At 49.4% G+C, this 20,312-nt stretch overlaps 2 protein-coding genes across 2 annotated transcripts in view; both read left to right on the forward strand.

Moving 5' to 3' along the window:
• The window catches only part of map3k3 (mitogen-activated protein kinase kinase kinase 3), an 8,932-nt gene extending 1,115 nt beyond the window's left edge, over positions 1-7,817 (forward strand). The window contains exons 3-7 of the mRNA XM_060074895.1: positions 236-367; positions 2,694-2,823; positions 2,920-3,097; positions 4,670-7,061; positions 7,135-7,817. Of these exons, the coding sequence (XP_059930878.1) occupies positions 236-367; positions 2,694-2,823; positions 2,920-3,097; positions 4,670-4,898 (669 nt within the window). The 3' untranslated portion in view covers positions 4,899-7,061; positions 7,135-7,817. The remainder of the gene's footprint in view (positions 1-235; positions 368-2,693; positions 2,824-2,919; positions 3,098-4,669; positions 7,062-7,134) is intronic.
• Positions 7,818-11,565: 3,748 nt separating this feature from the next.
• gfap (glial fibrillary acidic protein) lies at positions 11,566-17,889 on the forward strand. The gene is made up of 9 exons (XM_060070327.1): positions 11,566-12,134; positions 13,728-13,788; positions 13,880-13,975; positions 14,731-14,892; positions 15,345-15,470; positions 15,972-16,192; positions 16,909-16,952; positions 17,318-17,400; positions 17,596-17,889. Exons 1-9 carry the CDS (start codon positions 11,581-11,583, stop codon positions 17,635-17,637), a joined length of 1,389 nt encoding a protein of 462 aa, XP_059926310.1. The 5' UTR covers positions 11,566-11,580; the 3' UTR covers positions 17,638-17,889.
• The last annotated feature ends 2,423 nt before the right edge of the window (positions 17,890-20,312 follow it).

Genomic DNA, 20,312 nt, shown 5'->3' on the forward strand with positions numbered 1-20,312 from the left:
TCTCTCTTGTGTTCTGACCCCAGGGCCGACCTCTCTCTCTGAGGTATACACAGGAACTGTTTTTTAGGAACTCAGCTCTTGGCTCGGAAAGCGCTCGCTCCAGACGGTTCCTCGGCTCGCTGTGTTTACGTTCTGTTTGTGTACCTGCCCCGAGTTCAGGGACCCTGTTTGTTAGTGGACTGACTTCCTGGACCGCGGTCATGTGGTTGTTGTTGTGGTTGCTGTGGTCCAATAGGAGGTGAGCGCTCTGGAGTGCGAGATCCAGCTGCTGAAGAACCTCCACCACGAGCGCATCGTCCAGTACTACGGCTGTCTGAGGGACCACAGCGACAAGACGCTCACCATCTTCATGGAGTACATGCCGGGGGTGAGTCTAGTTCCTCCGTCACCCAGCACCACCCCCCATCATCCACCACCCACCACCTCCCACCGTCACCCACCATCATCCACCATCACCCACCATCACCCAGCACCTCCCACCGTCACCCACCATCATCCACCATCACCCAGTATCACCCAGCACCTCCCACCGTCACCCACCATCATCCACCATCACCCAGTATCACCCAGCACCTCCCACCGTCACCCACCATCATCCACCATCACCCAGTATCACCCAGCACCACCCAGTATTATCCACCACCACCCAGTATCACCCAGCACCACCCAGTATCACCCAGCACCACCCAGTATCACCCAGCACCACCCAGTATCACCCACCATCACCCAGTATCACCCACCACCACCCAGTATCACCCAGCACCTCCCACCATCACCCAGTATCACCCACCATCACCCAGTATCACCCACCATCACCCAGTATCACCCACCATCACCCAGTATCACCCACCATCACCCAGTATCACCCACCATCACCCAGTATCACCCACCATCACCCAGTATCACCCAGCACCACCCAGTATCACCCAGCACCACCCAGTTTTCCCCCGTCCCCTCTTTCAATATAACATATTCATATAATAGGGTTTTTCCAATACAATGATCAAAGAAAGCTGCCCCCCCCTGGCGTTGGAGTTGGTACATTCCTCCTGTCTCGTCAGTGTGTTGACACGGGAAAGCTATGTGCTTCTGAGGTATTTGGGATTGTAGTTTTCATCTTGTGTTGTTGATCCAAGTCACACATATTTGGCCACTTCACTCCAGACATCACTTAATCATGATATCATGATTTTACGCTAGATACAAGATGAACCTTAAAATATGAATTGGGCAACTATGCTTTGAGGCTAACGATAAGATAAAACACTAGAAAATGCATTTCCTGCAGAAAATGCGGTGAGTGCTGTAGTACAAAGTGAGGTTGAAAATATTTTTTAATAAAGCCACATAGACATAAGACATAAAGAAACGTTAAATGGCTTAAATCAAGTGAAGGGATTTGAACAAAAGTTCAAAAGTCTAAATGGAGTAAACCGCTGAATGAAAAGCGCAAAGCATTGCTAAAAATGCAGAAATGTAAAATGAATTGAACTGAAGAATCTGAAACGTTTGATTAAAGTAGCTCAATAGAGTGGGAAAAAACACCCAATCTGGCAAAACTGCTGAACGTCCTCACACTCCAGCGTCAACGTATGCTGCGAAACTAAAACTGTGATTCTGAATATAGGTTAAATTATATCGAAATTCCATTTTGGATATTATTGAAGATACAAGAGTGTAGATTTGTTAAATGGTTTGAACGAAGGTAAACGATTGAAATTTGACCGAGTTACGATGTCTTCAAGGCCGCCTTAATGCACGGGCTTGCCTGGGCTGAAGCCCCAGGGCCTACGCCTATCATGAGCTGCAGTAAAAAAAAAATAATACTGGCCCATGATAGGCCCCGCGATCGGCGAAGGCCCAAGACAATGTGAATTTTCTCGTCCAACCCCCCCCCCCCCCCACCCTCCCAGATCCCCTCTCAGGGGGCCTACGAAACCTCTCAGCCCCAGGGCCCAATAGCAGGTTAAGGCAGGCCTGGATGTCTTAAGTAATTTAAATGTCAGAATGGGCAGACGGCTTCAATGGGACCAACTGCAGAATATGACGGTTTGAAACTAAAACTGTGATTCTGAAGAAAGATTAAATGATATCGAAATTCCGTTTGGATATTATTGAAGATACAAGTGTGTATATTTGTTAAATGGTTTGAACGAAGATAAACGGTAGAAAATTGATTTAGTTACGTCTTTAGCAGTCCTCCCCTTGACTCCCATGTTAAAAAAAAGATAATATTTTAAAAGTAGAATATCTTAAAAAGTATAAAATATTTAAAAAATCTGAAAAGAAGCTCGCGATTCCAAGCTATTCTGAATATTTAAAAATTTGAATGGAGACTCTAGGTGAAAAATTGAGGAAAGAAAGAAAGAAAGAATAAAGCATAAGGACAATAGTTGAGCGCTGCATGCAGCACTCACCTAACAACACTTTATTTAGCCCAGAAAGGACATTCAGAACATAGATTACAGAGGCAGAGAGAGGGGTTATCATTGAGCTTTGTTGGGGGTAGAGTTAGAGTGATGGAAACAACAATCCTAAATACCTCACAGAGCGTTGGCAGGTGTGCAAACTCCCCCCCCCCCCCCCCCCCTCGGAGACTACCAGTAACTCATCATGGTCACCTCCATGGTTCAATCAAGGACCAGCTGAAGGAGACCCTAGGCTAACTAAAGCTAACTCCTGCTTCCTTCCAGGGTTCAGTCAAAGACCAGCTAAAGGCCTACGGCGCGCTGACCGAGAACGTGACCCGGAAGTACACCCGGCAGATTCTGGAGGGCATCTCCTACCTGCACAGCAACATGATTGTGCACAGGGACATCAAAGGTGCGTCCCCACAGAACACCCTGGGCATTCTGGGTAAATACCGAGGGTTGAGGGCGAGAAGGGTTGAACGCAATGTGTGGGTTTCTTCTCCCTCAGGCGCCAACATCCTGCGGGACTCAGCGGGCAACGTTAAGCTGGGGGACTTCGGAGCCAGCAAGAGGCTGCAGACCATCTGCATGTCTGGCACGGCCATCCGCTCGGTGACCGGCACCCCCTACTGGATGAGCCCGGAGGTGATCAGTGGAGAGGGCTACGGCAGGAAGGCGGACATCTGGTGAGGCCGCTAGGAACCGCGCGACCGCGTTAACCATGGGGGGATCACTGAACGTAGACTCTTAAAGGGGACATATTAAACCACCAGGTGTCAGTGTGATGAGTCGTTACACGCCTCTTCTGACATCACAAGTGGGCGTGTCCACCGAGATGTATGGATGGATAGATGAGCAGCGTTTGCTACAGTCCACTGGGTAGGCTGGTAGACTGATCTATCCGGCGTACACCTAGGCGGACACGGCCACTTGTGATGTCAGAAGAGGCAGATTTTCAAATCAGCTTGTCATGGCTAATCACACTCGCACCTGGTGGTATAATATGTCTCCTTTAACGATGTTGGACCAGAGATGTTCTGATGAGAAGCTGGGCGCTTGGCTAAGTATGGGGAGTGACCACCAGAGGCGCCGTTGAGCTTAGACAGGGACTTGACGCCATCATGGTCCTATTCTGACTGTGGAGAAGAACACACAACTTTTTTATGGTATTGATTAAAAGTTGATCATAATAATACATTCGATCTATATAGAGCTTTTCTAAATGCTCAAAGACGCTTTACCGACTAAACACAAAATAAAATCCCTCAATGAGAACATATCTTAGTAGAAAGATAAAAAAAAAAGGAGAAGGGGACAGAAGGGAAGGAGGTTATGTGATAAAAGCATTCTTAAAAAGGTAGGTTTTGAAGTTTTGATCTATTTCTGTGAAAAGGGCAGTTTTTTGTTCGACATCAGATCACATCCTCATGCATATTCATTACAGCACGGCCGCCCATGTGATGCTCGCACAGCTGAAATCGTAGATCATCATGATACAGCGTTCATCCCTATTTACATGCATGCACATCCTCTGCCCCCCAGTGGTCAGTCGTGGTACTGCAGTGTGGTTCCCGTTTCATTACGTTCCATGTGACTCCTATAATAGCTTTCTCTCTCTCTATCACAGCTTTGGTTGTACTGAGCGGTGCTTTTCCAGGTCCTTCTTAGGAAATACATTAGATTAGAGAAGTTTCCACGGATGGAAAGCTAGATTTAATGCCAAAAAGTAGAAAACAACTTCCAAAAGCGTCCTGGAACGCCCTCCTAAAGGAAAAGGGGAGGAGCCGCTCCGCTATGTTTAACCTGGCGCTCGGAGGTCTCCCATTGGCCAGCTCAGGTCACCTGCTCCCCCAGGAGGATTCCCCTCCCGTGATTGGTCCCTGGGCCAGCAGGAGAAGGAAGTCACTGGATGAAGGCCAGGATGGGTCGAGGGGGTAGTGAGATTAGTTTAAAGCGGTCCTCGAGGAGGCCAAAAGGCATCACTAGGGGGTGGGATCCTCGGGTTGTCAACCATCAGCTGAATTTCAAAAACGTACATGTGTTTATGTGTGTATGTGTGTATGTGTGTGTGTGGGTGCGTGTGTGTGTGTGTGTTTGTTTGTGTTTGTACACATGTACATTCTCATTGTGTGTGTGTGCGTGCACATGCTCATTGTGCGTGTGTGTGTGTATGTATGTGTGTGTGTGACTCTGCGTCTTCGTGCGTGTGTGTGCACATGCTCATTACATGTGTGTGTACCCCCCCCCCCCCCCTCCAGGTCCCTGGGCTGCACGGTGGTGGAGATGTTGACGGAGAAGCCCCCCTGGGCCGAGTACGAGGCCATGGCGGCCATCTTTAAGATCGCCACGCAGCCGACCAACCCGCTGCTCCCGCCCACCTCCTCCGACAAGACGCGCGACTTCCTGCGCCGCATCTTCGTGGAGCCCAAGCTCCGGCCCGGCGCCGAGGAGCTGCTCCGGCACCCCTTCTCCCAGAGCCTCTGCTGACGGACGGACGGACGGACGGACCCGCGCCTCGTTGGCTCGTTGGCTCGTTGACCGTGCACAAAGCCCCGCCCATTCTCCGCTCGGTGTCCAATGGGAGGCTAGCACGGCGACCCCTTCTCCATGATCCTCGGCTGAAGGACCGCCCTAGCCACAGCTCATTGGCCGATGGCGTGCACATGCCCCGCCCATTCCCTGCTCGGTGTCCAATGGGAGGCGAGCATGGACGCCCCTTCTCCCAGACCCTCTGCTGAAGGAGAGACTTACTCGCGGCTCGTCGGCTCGTTGCCGTGCGCATGACCCGCCCATTCTTCGCTCGGCGTCCAATGAGAGGCGAGCATGGACGCCCCTTCTCCCAGATCCTTTGCTGAAGGAGAGACTCGTTGGCTCGTTTCCCCGCGCACACCCCGCCCATTCTCCGCTCGTTGTCCAATAGGGGGTCAGCATGGGCGCCTCTTCGCCCAACCCGTGGCTCCACTGCCTACCAGGCCGCTCGGAGGGCCTGTCGGGCTGAGGCACGCGGAGCACTCCACCTTTCAGGACTTTTCTACAGCGCGACCAACAAAGGAAATAGAATCCTATTTTTATAACGGAGCTAATCACGCTGAGAGCGATCGTACGGTCTTCGGTCACTTCGTACATGACTCAAGTCTATTTTTGGATGTGTGGAAATTTCTAAACTTTATTTTGCGTCTGTGCCTATGCTGCCGTGGTGTGCTTTGGGTCTAAGAGTCCATGTTGCTCATGGACAATCCTGGACACGTTTTCACCACCAGAGGGAACCCTCATGCAGAGTATGTTTTGCCTTGTGGGTTAGCTGCCAGTGTGTTTCTTTGGGACACACACTCACAAACACACCGACACACACACACTGTAAGCAATGTACTCACGATAGAGTTCATTGTGACGCGGTTGGTGTCGTATTAACACACAGTCGAGCTGAATCCTTCTCTCCCTTGTTTACATCCTCTCTACGGCTGCAAGTGTTTGTTAAGGGCCCTCGCCCCGTAATGCTACACAACAGAGTTACCCGGAACCCACCACGACTTAGTCTCAGTCGCCTCCTTTGAGATTAAAATGAGCTGTCTGATGTTTCAGAGCAAAAGCTCAGCAAGCCTTTTGTACCTGCTGGGAGAGAGGTTGTACTTCTCCTTGCTTCTTATCTCCAAGCTTCCAGTGCTAGACCTCATTCAGCATGCCTTTGTAAATGATGACAATCATTTACAAAACAACAAAGAAAACGTCCATTCCTTGAGTTCTCAATACATTTTTTATACTGGTTGGTGGTAAAATGACAGCCCACTCCAAACTTTCTTTCTACGATGAACTTGCTAGCAGAAGTCGGACTACATCACATTAGCACATAGCTGTGTATTACTTTTTTAAACGTGCCAAAGAGGGTTCGTGTAAAATGTGTTATTTTGTGACCATAATATCAGAAAGGGTTTTTCTCGTTTGCTCAGAGCACCTGGCGACTGGAAGCAGTCACTATTCCAAAATAGCAAAACACACAAAATAATATAGGAACTAGGAGCGATTAGACAGTGCTGCTCACCTAAGGTGTGTTGGACCAATGCTTCTTGGTGATGGAGAGGCTTTATGTTAACGTCCATTTCAGCCAGTTGCACTAAGATGGAACAAAAACATGAATGTTTGTTGGCCTATTTTTCTGACTCCTAGCCAATGTATTTCTTTATTTTTAATGTGAAAAATCAGTCTATTTTTATTTATGCCTTGTGTTGATTTGATTCAATTTTATAAACAAATATACGTGCATAAATATATTTTTTATATACAAGACCATGTCGTTTATAAATATACCTTTAGGACATTGCGTCTTAAAACATAATGAATTGAAAGCAGCTGGTTTTGCATAATTAAGTAGAGACATTGGGGTTTATTTCTAAAGGGTGCAACAATGGATTTGAACGCTTGGTGCTGGCTTCCAGATCAATGCTATTATTTGTATTTCACTTATTCGCCATTATTGACTTAAATTATTTCTAATCCATCAATGGATTCATTCCACAAATCATTGCAGTGTGTCCTCGAAGATCAAAGCCTGGTCTTATTTTAATTTAGATTATGGTGTGAGTGATATGTGTTGAGAGAGAGAAAGAGAGAGAGAGAGGAGAGAGAGGGAGGTAAGAGAGAGAGGGAGAGACTGTGAGAGAGAGGGAGAGAGAGTGTGAGTGAGAGAGAGAGACAGAGAGAGAGAGAGAGAGACAGAGAAAGAGAGGAGAGAGAGGGAGGTAAGAGAGAGAGAGGGAGAGAGTGTGAGAGAGAGAGAGAGAGAGAGAGAGAGAGAGAGAGAGAGAGACAGAGAAAGAGAGGAGAGAGAGGGAGGTAAGAGAGAGAGGGAGAGACTGTGAGAGAGAGGGAGAGAGAGTGTGAGTGAGAGAGAGAGAGAGAGAGAGAGAGACAGAGAAAGAGAGAGGAGAGAGAGGGAGGTAAGAGAGAGAGAGGGAGAGAGTGAGAGAGAGAGTGAGAGAGAGAGAGAGAGAGAGAGAGACAGAGAAAGAGAAGGAGAGGGAGAGGGAGAAAGAGACCATGTAGTCTCAACACAGAGAGAAATTGAGTGTAAACCAATGATACACAAAACTGGACCGGCACCAAGTGACAGTATCCGTTGCTCTACCCAATGAGACGACTTTGTTTTGTACAGGCTTCACCTGATTGGTCAGCGTAACTTACAGGCCAAGAACCCTGGGAGGAGCAGACGACCTATAGAGTTTAGAGATCAATAGAGATTTATATCATTGAAATGGATTAAGTATCGGACATGACTTGCAGTGCAACGTCTAGTGTATGAAAAAAAATATTTTACAATATGGACAAAACATGTATTGTTTAATGACTGTATGTATATATAAAATGTACATTTTCTTAAAAGCAAATAAATTGAGCATTTTGTCTCTTGAACTCGAAGACCCAGTGTATTTTTTTAGTGTTGGAATGCGGCCCATGTCGCTATGTGCTTTGCTTTGCATTTCTAAGCTGGTTTGGAATGCGGTTGCCTCAGAGTGTAGGACCTGAATTTAACTGACTGTTTATCGCTATAGGCTTTGTGGCGCCCAGTAAAACACTGGTATTGGCTCGTTAAGCTCTCTGCAGTTGGACTAAGACACACCGGGACTGCTAGCATTCACAGAACATCAATCTGTAAAGTAGTAATAGTGACGTTTTCATGATGCATATGACCTGGGTTTTTTTTTGATTCAAGCTTATAGATCACTTGCTAGGAAACCTAGCTCACCCTAGTGTAATCAAATTAGAGAATCTACCTGCTCACCACATTCCCTTTCCATGTTCTTCAAATTTAGCCATCGAAGTCAGAAGTATTTCACGTATTTACACTACCATTCAAAAGTTTGGGGTCACTCAGAAATGTCCTTATTTTTATAAGAAAATCACCGTTAGCCAAGATAACATTGAATTGACCAGAAGGAAAGTCTAGAAATTGTCGATTTCAAATGCAAATGACCATTCTCGCTGGAAATAGCTGAACTCTGAGTCTTTTGTGTAAGCGTGATGAAGAAACATTCACACCCCAAGTGAAGCCGTCTGTTTGTTTGCTTGTTGTGGCACACGTCCTTGCCATATCTGCGGAGTGCCTTTCTTTTCATGTTGAATCGACCGACAGCGTGTTGGCGAGCTCGTGGTGTTGTGGTGGCGTTGGTGTGGTTGGACAGCCCCTTCGCTGGCGCTGGGGTCCGCCCTGGCGGTGAAGCTCCTCTCCCACGACGCTGTAGTGGAGTCCTGCTCCCCTCGCGTTGAGTCTCCCGGTTCCTGGAGGTGAGGTGGTCCCCTTTGTGTTACGCACATGAAGTCCGTTGTTGGACTTGGACCTCGACTGAACCTCACTACAGAGCAGTGGACTGGGGGGGGGTCGATCCATCTTTCTCTCTTTCTCTTTCTCTCCCTGTCTCACCCCTCTCTCTTGTCAGGTTTTTTCTCTTCATCTAAAGGTCGGCCGCTTTGTCCCTTCAATACCTCACTCTCTCTGAGCGCTCTCACATCTCTCTTTATTGCCCTCTCCCTTTCTCTGACTCTAAAGGTCTAGCCCCTTGTCCCTCCAAAACCTTGTCCTCTCTTTGCTCTCTCCTCTCTCCCTCGCTCTCTCTTTTCACCTCCATCTCTCTCGCTCTCTGTCCTTCTGCCCGCTCCTCTCTTTCCCTCCATCTCTTTCACTCCCCTCTCTCTCCCTTCCCCTCTCTCTCTCTCTCCCTCATCATCTCTCTCTCTCCCTCTCTCTCCCCCCTCTCCCTCCCTATCTTCTCTCTCTGTCTCTGTCTCTCTCTCACTCAATCTCTCTCCCTCCCTCTTTTCTCCCTCTCTCCCCGCCCTCTCCCTCTCTCTCTCCCTCCCCCCTCTCCCTCTCTCACCCCTCTCCTCAGGATGCTTCAGCCATGGCCACAGATTACCTCAGAGACCAGATCTGAGGCGGCGTCCACGGCGGCCCCAGACGACGGTTCCAGACGGAGCCTTTCGTTTCCAGCGAGGGACGGCGGGCCCTGTAAATCACCCCGATGTCGGCCAGCCTCCGCAGTGGGGGCCTGTTATTTAACAGCTATTAATGGGAACACTAATTGGAATTCAAGTCACTCCGGTGTCCAGATGACAAACAGAGTCCAGCGCGCGGCCAGACAGTGACGGCCCTGAAGCCGGTTATTTACTGTCGCCTGCAGGGCTACCGCTGGCTGGATGATGGGGGGGGGGGGGGGGGGACACACTGGCTCTTTGTGTTTTGTGTTCCCCTCACAGGGGACGTCTTGTTGCGAGGTCACGGTTTACTTGAGGATAGAGACGTCGGCGTGAACGGCTCCAGGGACGTGGTCATCATCGTTTGGGTGGATTTGGTCACACAAAGGGTTTACAAGCCGTGTGGTTCAGAATTCGTTCGCGATTCCCAGCTGTGCGACTGAGGGTTATTCTAGGTCGCCCTGGGTGAGAGTTTGGCAAAAATAGTATGCTTAATTAATTCGGTGCAAAGGTGTGCGTTGGTGCGTGTGTTTGTTTGTTGGTGTTTGTGTGTGTGTGTGTGTGTGTGTGTGTGTGCGTGTGTGTGTGTGTGTGTGTGTGTGTGTGTGTGTGTGTGTGTGTGTGTGTGTGTGTGCGTGTGTGCGTGCGTGCGTGCGTGCGTGTGTGTGTGTGGGTGTGTGCGAGTGAACTTTTGTGCGTGCACGTGCACGTGCGTGCAAACACTTGGAAGAAAAGATCTGAAGGACCAATGGAAAATGTCATCAAATCAATCTGATTATTCCACCATTTATTAAAAGCAAGCAACACAAAATCCTTGTGAATCGTTCATTCTGACCCTAAAAACACAGACCACTGTTTCCAGGAACCAGGCAGATCTCTGGGCCCCCCGAAACCCCCAGCAACCGAACCATCGGGGGTCTCCTGTCAAAAGGGGAAGTCCGTAAAAATAAATGCAGTGTGAAGCTTTGACGTGCTGGCCCCCCGCAACGCTAAGGAGCTGCGTCCATCAGGCCCCCGGGGACCCCCCTGTGTGCCTGGACGTCCCCCCAGCGTCTGATGCGGGGTGGAGGGTGGAGGGTGGTGGGGTGGTGGGGTGGGGCGGGGTAACACCGGAGAGGGATCGATCACAGAACGATGAGTCCACGTCCAGTCACGGGTTTTAGTCTCATGATGCCCGTGAATGTCTGATATATCAGACAAATATAATAATATAATATAATATATTATACAGAATTTGCATATAATAATATGCAAATATATTTGCATTAGATCAAAAATGTATATGTTGTGAAAAAAGGTAATGCACTCAAAAATCGAACTCAATATACACCGAACAAGGATGAATGTCAAATGCTCTCAAGTCTGAATCAATATCTCTTCAACATGAATCCATTTTTAAACCCATCACAACATCCTTAACTATCGTGACTTGTTCCTTATTGCAGCCGAAGCTGTGACCGTGATGCTTCTGACCCCAGGTCTCCGTCCGGCTCTCATACGTCACGGTACTGCTACACGCTGGACCCGGCCCGTCTCTCTCTCTCGCTGCCAGATAATAGCGCCGCTAACATTTTGTACAGTGGCCCCGCTGTAATCTATCGAGCGCTGCTGTCCAACCTCATTAAGCCCTGTGGTTTTCTCCTCCGTGAGAGTGTGCGAGATGAGAACTGTTAAGCTTCTGCTGTTCCCCTTTGGGCCTGTCCACCATCTTTCTGTTTGGCCTCATGTGGAGCTGATGGCCAGCTCCTGTCACTCAGACTCCCTTTCATTAAATTAAAATAGAAAGAGAGAGAGAGAGAGAGACAGAGAGAGAGAGACAGAGTCAGACTATGGGGGAGAAAAGGGGGAGAGTGAGGGAGGTGTGGTTGAGCACAAACAATCCCTGGCTCACATCTTTATTTATGCCAGGTCTACATCAACCCCTCTGCACTGCTCTCTCTCTTTCTGGCCCATTCACTGAACACACACACACAAAAACAAACACACACACACACACTTAAACACACACAAAAACAAACACACAGATACATACACACACACACACACACACACACACACACACACACACACAACTTTGGCCTGCCGCTGTCCCACCCTGTGGCCTCTCTCCGCTCAGGACAGAGCGAGGTGGGGGGGGGGGGGGGGTACCCCTATATAAACCCGGCCCTCTTCCAGTCCCGAGCCTCACTCCCTCCCGGTGATCATGATGGATGCTCAGAGGGTCCAGTCGTCCTACAGGAAGCGCTTCGGGTCGCAGGGCTCCGGGGCCGGCGGCGGCGGGGGTCTCAGGGCGGGGAGCCTCTCCTCTAGCCGCTACTCCTGGCACGGCGGCAGCAGCCTCCCCCGCCACCTCACCCATCACTCTCTCTCCCCCTCCCTCCGCATCTCCCTGGGCTCCTCGGCCGGCGGCGGTGGTGGCGGCGGCGGCGGCAGCGGCGAGCGCCTGGACTTCCCGGCGGACTCGCTGATGAAGGCGCACTACAAGGAGACCCGGACCAACGAGAAGGTGCAGATGATGGGGCTGAACGACCGCTTCGCCAGCTACATCGAGAAGGTGCGCTTCCTGGAGCAGCAGAACAAGATGCTGGTGGCCGAGCTGAACCAGCTGAAGGCCAAGGAGCCCAGCCGGCTGGGCGAGATCGTCCAGGAGGAGCTCCGGGAGCTGCGCCGGCAGGTGGACGGGCTGGGGGCCGCCAGGGGCCGGCTGGAGATCGAGAGGGACAACCTGGCCGGGGACCTGGCCACGCTCAAGCAGAGGTCAGGAGGTCACACCCTGGGAGTTTACAGGAGCCAGGTGGTCTAGTCCAGTGCAGTGGTTCTCAAAAGGGGTTACGTGCACCGCTAGGGGTACTTTGGCGTACTGTTGGGTGTTTCTCACTAGATTGTGAGTGTTTGCAGCATTCAAATGTTCATGTTTACAATGCCAAATAGATTGGACATGCACACACTTACGGCAATAAAAATAAATGTACCGTAATCGAAATAATTAAAACCTTGTTTTGTCACGTGAAGTATTGCTGTGGCAATTACAAACTCAACGATGTCTTCCCATAATGACATTTCACGCTGCATAATTAAACAATGACCAGATCACCATAGCTACCCAATCACACTCCTATGCTGCCACGCTTCAGGAAGGAGGCGTTATTCCGACGCGACGTCACGATGTGACTAGGCCTATTTACTCTAATTTGATCCATACCGACGATGGCTGGTATTTGAGGAAATGAGAAGAATGTAAGCCTTCAAATGAGTCACAGCGATTCAGTCGGGATTCTTCTTCCTGTGCAGTGCATTAATATGCAGATTGGATTCATCTCGTTCGGAATGTGCAGCTTTGCATTCCGGGAAGGCTTTCTTTTGATACCTCATCCGTCCTTCCAGACGGACTTCCGATGGCCAACAGCTGGCGGCCATGCATGAGCCTCGCACGTTGTTCCCATGGTTGTGGTCGAGAGTCACGATGCGTGTGTGTAGTTGTCATATTGTGAGAAAAATTTAACAACATTAGTTGTTCTGCAGACGGGGTTAAAGGTCACGGTGTTGTTCCTGCTGCTCTCGCCCCCTGAGACGTCCCGTTCCTAAACTCTGCATGACTGAATGCAAATGTCACGTGCGTGCGTGTGCGTGTGTGCGTGTGTGGAGGTCCTTTGTGCCCTCTGAGGCTCCTCCCCCCTGGGAAAGGTTCCTGGCAGCCAGACGGAGATGGATGTGCACCGAGACGTGAGCTCACCGTTCAGCGCATAGCGCTAGGCAGGGAGCTAGCGCGGCGCGGCGCCGCACACCGCGCTAAAGGTCTTCTGATCCCCGCAGTGATGCAGGCGCCGCGGGGCTAACAAGGCTAACATTAGCATGTATAAATTCGTTTTCAGTTTTCTTTTTGGCTGTTTGTTTTGTTCTCATTGGAACAGTTTAAAACGTGTAGTTTTCAGAAATAAAGTAACGTGGTGTAATAATGTGCTACAAAACATTTATTCATATTTGATAATTAATAATTTCCAATGAATACTTTATCTTGTCAGTGTGTGACGGTTAATCCCGATCATCTGTGAATAACATGCAGCGTTATTTATGCTGTCTTAATGACTCAAAGTGTCCGGAATGGTTTTAGTTCTGGCCACCTGCTGTTTTTCTTTGTTTTATTGATGTCGTAGCGTCGAACCATGAGAAACACCAGACTCACTTCGATATTAAACACGACGCTGCAGGCAGCATATGGCTGCTCTGGTTTGAGCGCACGAAGAGCAAGACAAATGGATCTGTAATTGTTACGTGTCTGTAACGACTCCTAACTCCATTGTTATGCCTGTCAGTGACTCACCCTGCCTTTTTATCTTGGGTTCTTCTCAGATTGCAAGAGGAAACTGGGCAGCGACAAGACGCGGAGAACAACCTCAACGTTTTCAGACAGGTACCTGCGTTGCCGTCTCTCTACAACGATGTGTGCATCGGAACGGTACGTCTGTATGAATAAGCACCGCTCACTTCCTGCCCTGTGACAGGATGTGGACGAGGCGTCTCTGAACCGCATCCAGCTGGAGAGGAAGATCGAGGCCCTGAACGATGAGATCGTCTTCCTCAAGAAGATCCACGAGGAGGTGAGCGTCCCCTAGAGCCTCACGTCTGCCAATCGATCAATGAGTCAAAAATCAATCAATGAGTCGAGAATCAATCGATGGGTCAAAATGATAGCAGTGAGTCCAAAATCAATCAGTGAGTCCAAAATCAACCAATCGACGGAAGAGTTGAATTAATGGCCCAACATTGCATGTTTCACGCGTCAGTGTCGTTGAGTATCTGTGGGCGGTAACATGCTACACGCCTCTTAGGTGCCGTCCCTTGGCTCCTCCACAACCAGGGACGACGGGTGGTGTTGGAATCCGGTTTATTGTGAGGTCTGCAGACAATGACACATGACCGGGGGCTCCATGCCGCCACGCAGGACATCTGAGTGTGTGTGGTGATGGCTGGTTCAAACCTGTTGCACATTGATTGCTCGATGTACAACAGGTGTGCAGCCTCACCGAGCCCCACAGTCCAATGGGGCAGGGTCGAGAAATCTCCATCCTTTTACACGTCCCTTCAGCCTCCAGCTATCCACCTCCTCTAACCCCTCCTCCCCCTTCTCCTCCTCCCCCTCCTCCTCCCCCTCCCCCTCCTCCCCCTCCTCCCCCTCCTCCTCCTCCCCCTCCTTCTCCTCCTCCTCCTCCTCCCCCTCCTGTCCCCCTCCTCCCCTCTCCCTCCTCCTCCCCCTCCTGCTCCTCCTGCTCCTCCTCCTCCTCCTCCTCCTCCTCCTCCTCCTCCTCCCCCCCCCTCCTCCTCCCCCTCCCCCTCCTCCCCCTCCTCCTCCCAGGAGCAGCGGGAGCTCCAGGAGCAGGCTCTGGCCCAGCAGGTCCACGTGGATCTGGACGTGTCCAAGCCCGACCTGACGGTCGCCCTGAGGGACATCAGGGTGCAGTACGAGTCCATGGCCTCGTCCAACATGCAGGAGACGGAGGAGTGGTACCGGTCCAAGGTACACCAAGAGGCCCTCCGTGGGGGGGGGGGGGGGGGGGGGCATCTTCACGTCATCTTTAAAGGGGTGATATCATAACACCAGGTGTAAGTGTAATTAGTCGTTACAAGCCGTTTGAATACTTGCCCTTCCCTGTGCCTTAGCGACATCACAAGTGGGCGTGTCAATCTAGGTGTATGACAGACAAATGAGCAACGTTTGCTACAGTCCACTGGGTAGGCTGGTAGACAGATCCATCCAGCGTGCATCTAGGTGGCCACGCCCACTCGCGATTTCACCAGTTATCACACTCACACCTGGTGGCATAATGTCACCCCTTTAATCAGAGTCGGATCAATGACGTCAACGGTTCGACTTTTCTGCATGAACTCTCTCATGCTAGCAACCAGCCAAGCGTGACGATCCCCTTCTCGCAAAAGAATAACAACGATTAAACTGTTTTTCTGTCCCAGTTTGCCGACATGACGGACTCGGCGGGCCGGAACGCGGAGGCCCTGCGCCTGGCCAAGCAGGAGGCTAACGACTACCGCCGGCAGCTCCAGGTGCTGACCTGTGACCTGGACTCCCTCCGAGGAACGGTGAGTCAACCAAACGGGTTTACCGTTGTTTGGTTTGGTCGGCGAGACTCGCCCTCGAGTGCACCGACGGCACCCCATTGGCCGCTCACCGTCTGCCATCATCATCATCATCATCATCATCATCATCATCATCATCATCCTTGTCATCATCATGACGAAGGGCAGCAGTGACTCAGGAGATAGAGCGGATTGACTCGTAACCGAAAGGTTGCTGGTTCGATCCCCGGCTCCTTCCCGGAGTGTCGAGGTGTCCCGGAGCCAGACGCCTCACCCTAGATGCGTCCGACGTCGCCTTGGGTGTCTGACAACGTCGCCGGTGTGTGACTGTGTGCATGAATGGGAGAATAATAGGAGATGTTGTTAAGCGCTTTGAGTGGCCACCGGTTAGAAAAGCGCTGTATAAATGTACTCCATTTACCATTTGTCATTGTCATCATCGTCCTCATCCTCCGTCGTGGTCATCATCCTCATCATCATCTCCTTCGTCCTCGTCGTCCTCAGAACGAGTCGTTGGAGCGTCAGCTGCGTGACGCGGAGGACCGCTGCGCCATGGAGACGGCGAGCTACCAGGACACGGTGAACCGTCTAGAGGACGAGATCAACGGGCTGAAGGAGGAGATGGCCCGCCATCTGCAGGAGTACCAGGACCTGCTCAACGTCAAGCTGGCCCTGGACATCGAGATCGCCACCTACAGGAAGCTGCTGGAAGGGGAGGAGGGCAGGTGAGGGACGCCCGGGGGTTAAGGCTGGAGTCACATTTACATTAAGGGCACCCAGTGCAACTTTATGTAAACATTCAATGAAAAATAAACATTCAATTTCTAGTCTTTTTTACACGTAGTAAGTTTCAATAACTCCATACCATTACATATCGACATTCAAGGAGCAAAGATGAGACGTCGTTGTGTGGTGAGAACTGATAGAAAATCGTAAACAACAACAATCGCCGGTGGGGAGAAGCCATTTTTCCATTGACTGGAAGCCTGCTTTATTTATTGTAGGTTACAAAAAATAAAGAAAATGGCGGCATTGTTGTTGTTATCGATTTTGTATCAGTTCTCACCACACAACGACGTCTCATCTTTGCTGCTTAAATGTCGGTATGTAATGGTATGGAGTTATTGAAACTTACTACGTGTAAAAAAGACTAGAAATTGAATGTTTATTTTTAAGCCTCGAAAGTTGCACTGGGTGCCTTTTAAGGGTGCTTAGCAGATGCTTTTATCCAAAGTGACTTACAATAAGTACATCTGTCAAAAGAAAGAGAAACAACAATATACCGCTGTTCAACCAAGTGCCAAGCGCTACCAATCGCTAGGTTACCCCATTCCCTGTATACAACAAAGATAGCTAGGATGAGATTAGCTGGATGAAGTTAGCATGTACTGGTCTGTGGTGGTTCCTGACGCTGTCTGACGGTTGTGGTGGTTTTCTGTAGGATCACAGTTCCTGTGCAGAGTTTCGCCAATATGCAGTTCAGAGGTGAGTAAGGGATTGAAAATAATGGCAAGATATATAGCTATATGGATGACTACTAGGGATGAGATAATTCAATTAAAACAAATTAAAACGGAATTTTTTAAAAATGTTTAAGGGTATTTTTTACACTTCTAAAACCTTTTTGTGGGAAATGTTTAGCCCGACTTAAAATGTAGTAATTATAATTTTGTCTGTAAACATCTATCCCTTCATATCATCAGGTATTATGTTGGGGAACTATATTTATCTATTATTTCCTTCATGCAAACAATGCTGCCAACATATCAGATATACCGGGTAGGCTTTCCCACTGGGATTCACACGTCGTGATTCACATTTACATAAGACTCTGCTCTCTCCTCCTTCAGAAACAAACGTCGACACCAAACCCCCGGAGGCCACCGTGAAGAGAAGAGTCTTGGTCCGCACCGTGGAGACCCGAGACGGGGAGGTGTGTGTGTGTGACACTTTGTTTAGTCGCGCCACTTCGCCTCCTTCGCCTGTAGGGGGCGGTGTGTCGCAAGTGTGAAACACAAATCACAAGCGTCCATACACACCTGAGGCCCCGAGCAGCCAATAAACCACAGCGCCTCACACACATTAAGGCCTCTACTCCGTCTAAATCAACTCTTCTTCTTTATTTCAGATCATCAAGGAGTCCACCGAGGAACACAAGGATGTGCCCTGATCTCTGTGTCTGCAAAACAACAAAAAAAGAAAACTAGCCAACCACTAACTTATGTATCCAAATAAAAAATCGACCCTAGAATCATAAAAGCCCCTCCAAACCCTCAAACCAATTACGAAGTCATGATTTTCCTCCTGATTCTCCCCAAACGATATAGACCCCTCTTTGTTAGGCCCGCCTAACAAAGAGGGGTCTATATCGTTTTTGCCTAAACCAACAAAAATCCAGATATAAATAAACGTTTGTACTTTCTGTCTGACGAATGCGAAGGGTTTTAACGCTCTGGTGGGTTCTGGTCTGAACAGAGGAAGTGTTGAGAGAGTGATGATCGGGGACATGTTGTACGTGAAGTCTGAGTTTGAGTTCCGCCGCGAGTCGCGTCCGAGCGCGGCGACTCGAGGGAAGGCGGCGGTGTAAAGTGAACGAGGGCAGCGGGGACCGAAGCGCAGGTGTCTGCTTGGTATTTTTATCCTTCCCGGGTGCTATGAAGGAATCATTGGGTGCCGGCTTCTGTGTGTGCGTGTGTGCGTGTGTGCGTGTGTGTGTGTGTGTGTGTGTGCGTCAGTATCAGAATTACTTTTATTACGGAAGTGTGAAGGTGTGTGTGTGAGTGTATGGTGTGTGTGTGTGCGCGCGGGTGTGTATGGTGCGTGCGTGCGTGTGTGTGTGGAGAGCATCTACGATAACACCCCCCCCCCCCCCCCCGGGAAGAGGAGAGGAGGGAAGAAATTACTGGAATGTGTACCATCCCTCCCCCCCCCACACCCCCCCACCCCCACCACCACCAGACCTCCTCCACCCACTTTCTGAAGTGCTGGCGTGATAGCGGGCCCGCGGACACTCAAGAGGGTGCTCAGATAAGGAGGTGAAGCGGACGGACTTCGTCGGTCTCCATGGTCACCACCCCTCCCCCCCCAAACCCTCCCCTTCTCTCCCCCTGACCCCCCGTCCCCTTCCTCGCCCCCAGCGGGGAAAACTTTTCGGTTTGTCGTGTACTTTAACGTTAGAAGCGTGACGAGGTCTGTTGTTGTTGTTGTTGTCAGCTCTCGTCCCCTAAAAGCTCTACTAAAAGCTATACTGCGATAACAACCATAACGTTAAATCCATAAACTAGATCTGCAGTGAGGTTTTAGCGTACAGAGTGTAACCCGTAACACTCACTGCAGTCCTCATTGTTGACCTTCAGTTCGAGATGTTGTTTTGTTCTCTGACCTTGTGTGTCTACGCACACGACTGTGGTAGAAAAATGTCAAAATAACCGTCGCATCGAATCCCTAGACTATCTACTAAGTTGTTAACTGCAATAAAAGACGTTGTTGCTTTGAACATTTAAACATTTCTTCTCCTTTTTCTATCGATGTCCTACTTTATTGTATTTGCGTGTGTGTGTTTCAGATTTACTTTTGGAAACTTTACTCTAGAACTCTACTGGCCAATTCAATGATATAACTCACTCCACTTCTATAGCCTGGGTTGAGATTCTGGACCACTCAGTTAATGTGGTGGTAAAGGTGATCTGTCTAAATGGCAATGCTTTTTAGACGGATCCATAACATCACAATCCTATTAGAATCCATCTCGTCAGCATATACGTTTGTGTCCGACCCACCAGTGGTATTTCGCACCAGTATTCCTTTAAAGTTCCTGAACCTTTTCTGAACAATCCCCCAGGAATCCTCCCCAGTGGGTTCTGTGTAACAAACCAGCTTTAGGTCAACCAAGTCTGGTTGACCTAAAGCTGCTGAAGGTATAGATTCAAGGACATGAGTGTACACATGCGTGAGTCTTTGTACTGAATCTATATGTGGGTTTTATGTGTTGGAAGCTGACATGTGCTTCAGCAGAGAGGACCTGATTACGAGAGCGTGCGTGTGCATGCGCGCGTGCATGTGTGTGTGTACAGTACGGTATGTATATCTCATGTCCCAGCCCTTATCTAAGGCATGGTGGTCCCAGGTCTGCTCTACAGCAGACAGGCCGCGACGGGCGAATTCCGTCCAGATAAAAGTCTCTGTTGGCTGACGTAGAAGGCGCTCGGGGCCCCATTGATCCACCCTCACTCCGTCTCCCAGGCGAGGTGGGGGGGATCTTTAGAGGGCAGGGTTACCGATAGCTGGGGGATTCTCTTGCCAATTATCTTGTGTGAATAGAGTCGTTGCCACGCAGGCCATGGGAACCAGCATCTTCCACACAGGAGGGTAAACATGAAGGCACTGCTCTTTCCTTTTGTTTGTCACGCGGACCCCAACGCCGTCGGTTCATTCAGATGTAAAACAGATGCATGATGCTGGAATCTGCTGTAGAGACTGTAAGGTCACATATTGTGACCCGTTGCCCTAATTTAAAGTATTTTGTGTATTTTTTAATCAGATACAAACACTTTTAAGAGGTATTTGTTAGGGGAGTTGCTAAACAATCGAAAGAAAAGAAAAGCCTGTATTTGACGGCGTTTGTGGCTGTTTTCATCAGATAAGGTAGTTTTAAGCGATCTTTTTTTATGGAGTTGCCAGAGAATGTAAAGGAGAAAGAAGCCCTTAATATAAAGCCTTTGTGGCTTTTTTACTCGGATAGAAGTAATTTTAAGAGGTAATTGTTAATGTCAGAGCATGTAAAGGGTTAAACCATGATAGGTTTTAAAGGGATAAAAATAATAATAATTGTGGCTCTCTGTATCC

This window comes from Gadus macrocephalus, chromosome 2 (genome assembly GCF_031168955.1).
Source record: "Gadus macrocephalus chromosome 2, ASM3116895v1".
Taxonomy (NCBI): Eukaryota; Metazoa; Chordata; class Actinopteri; order Gadiformes; family Gadidae; genus Gadus; species Gadus macrocephalus.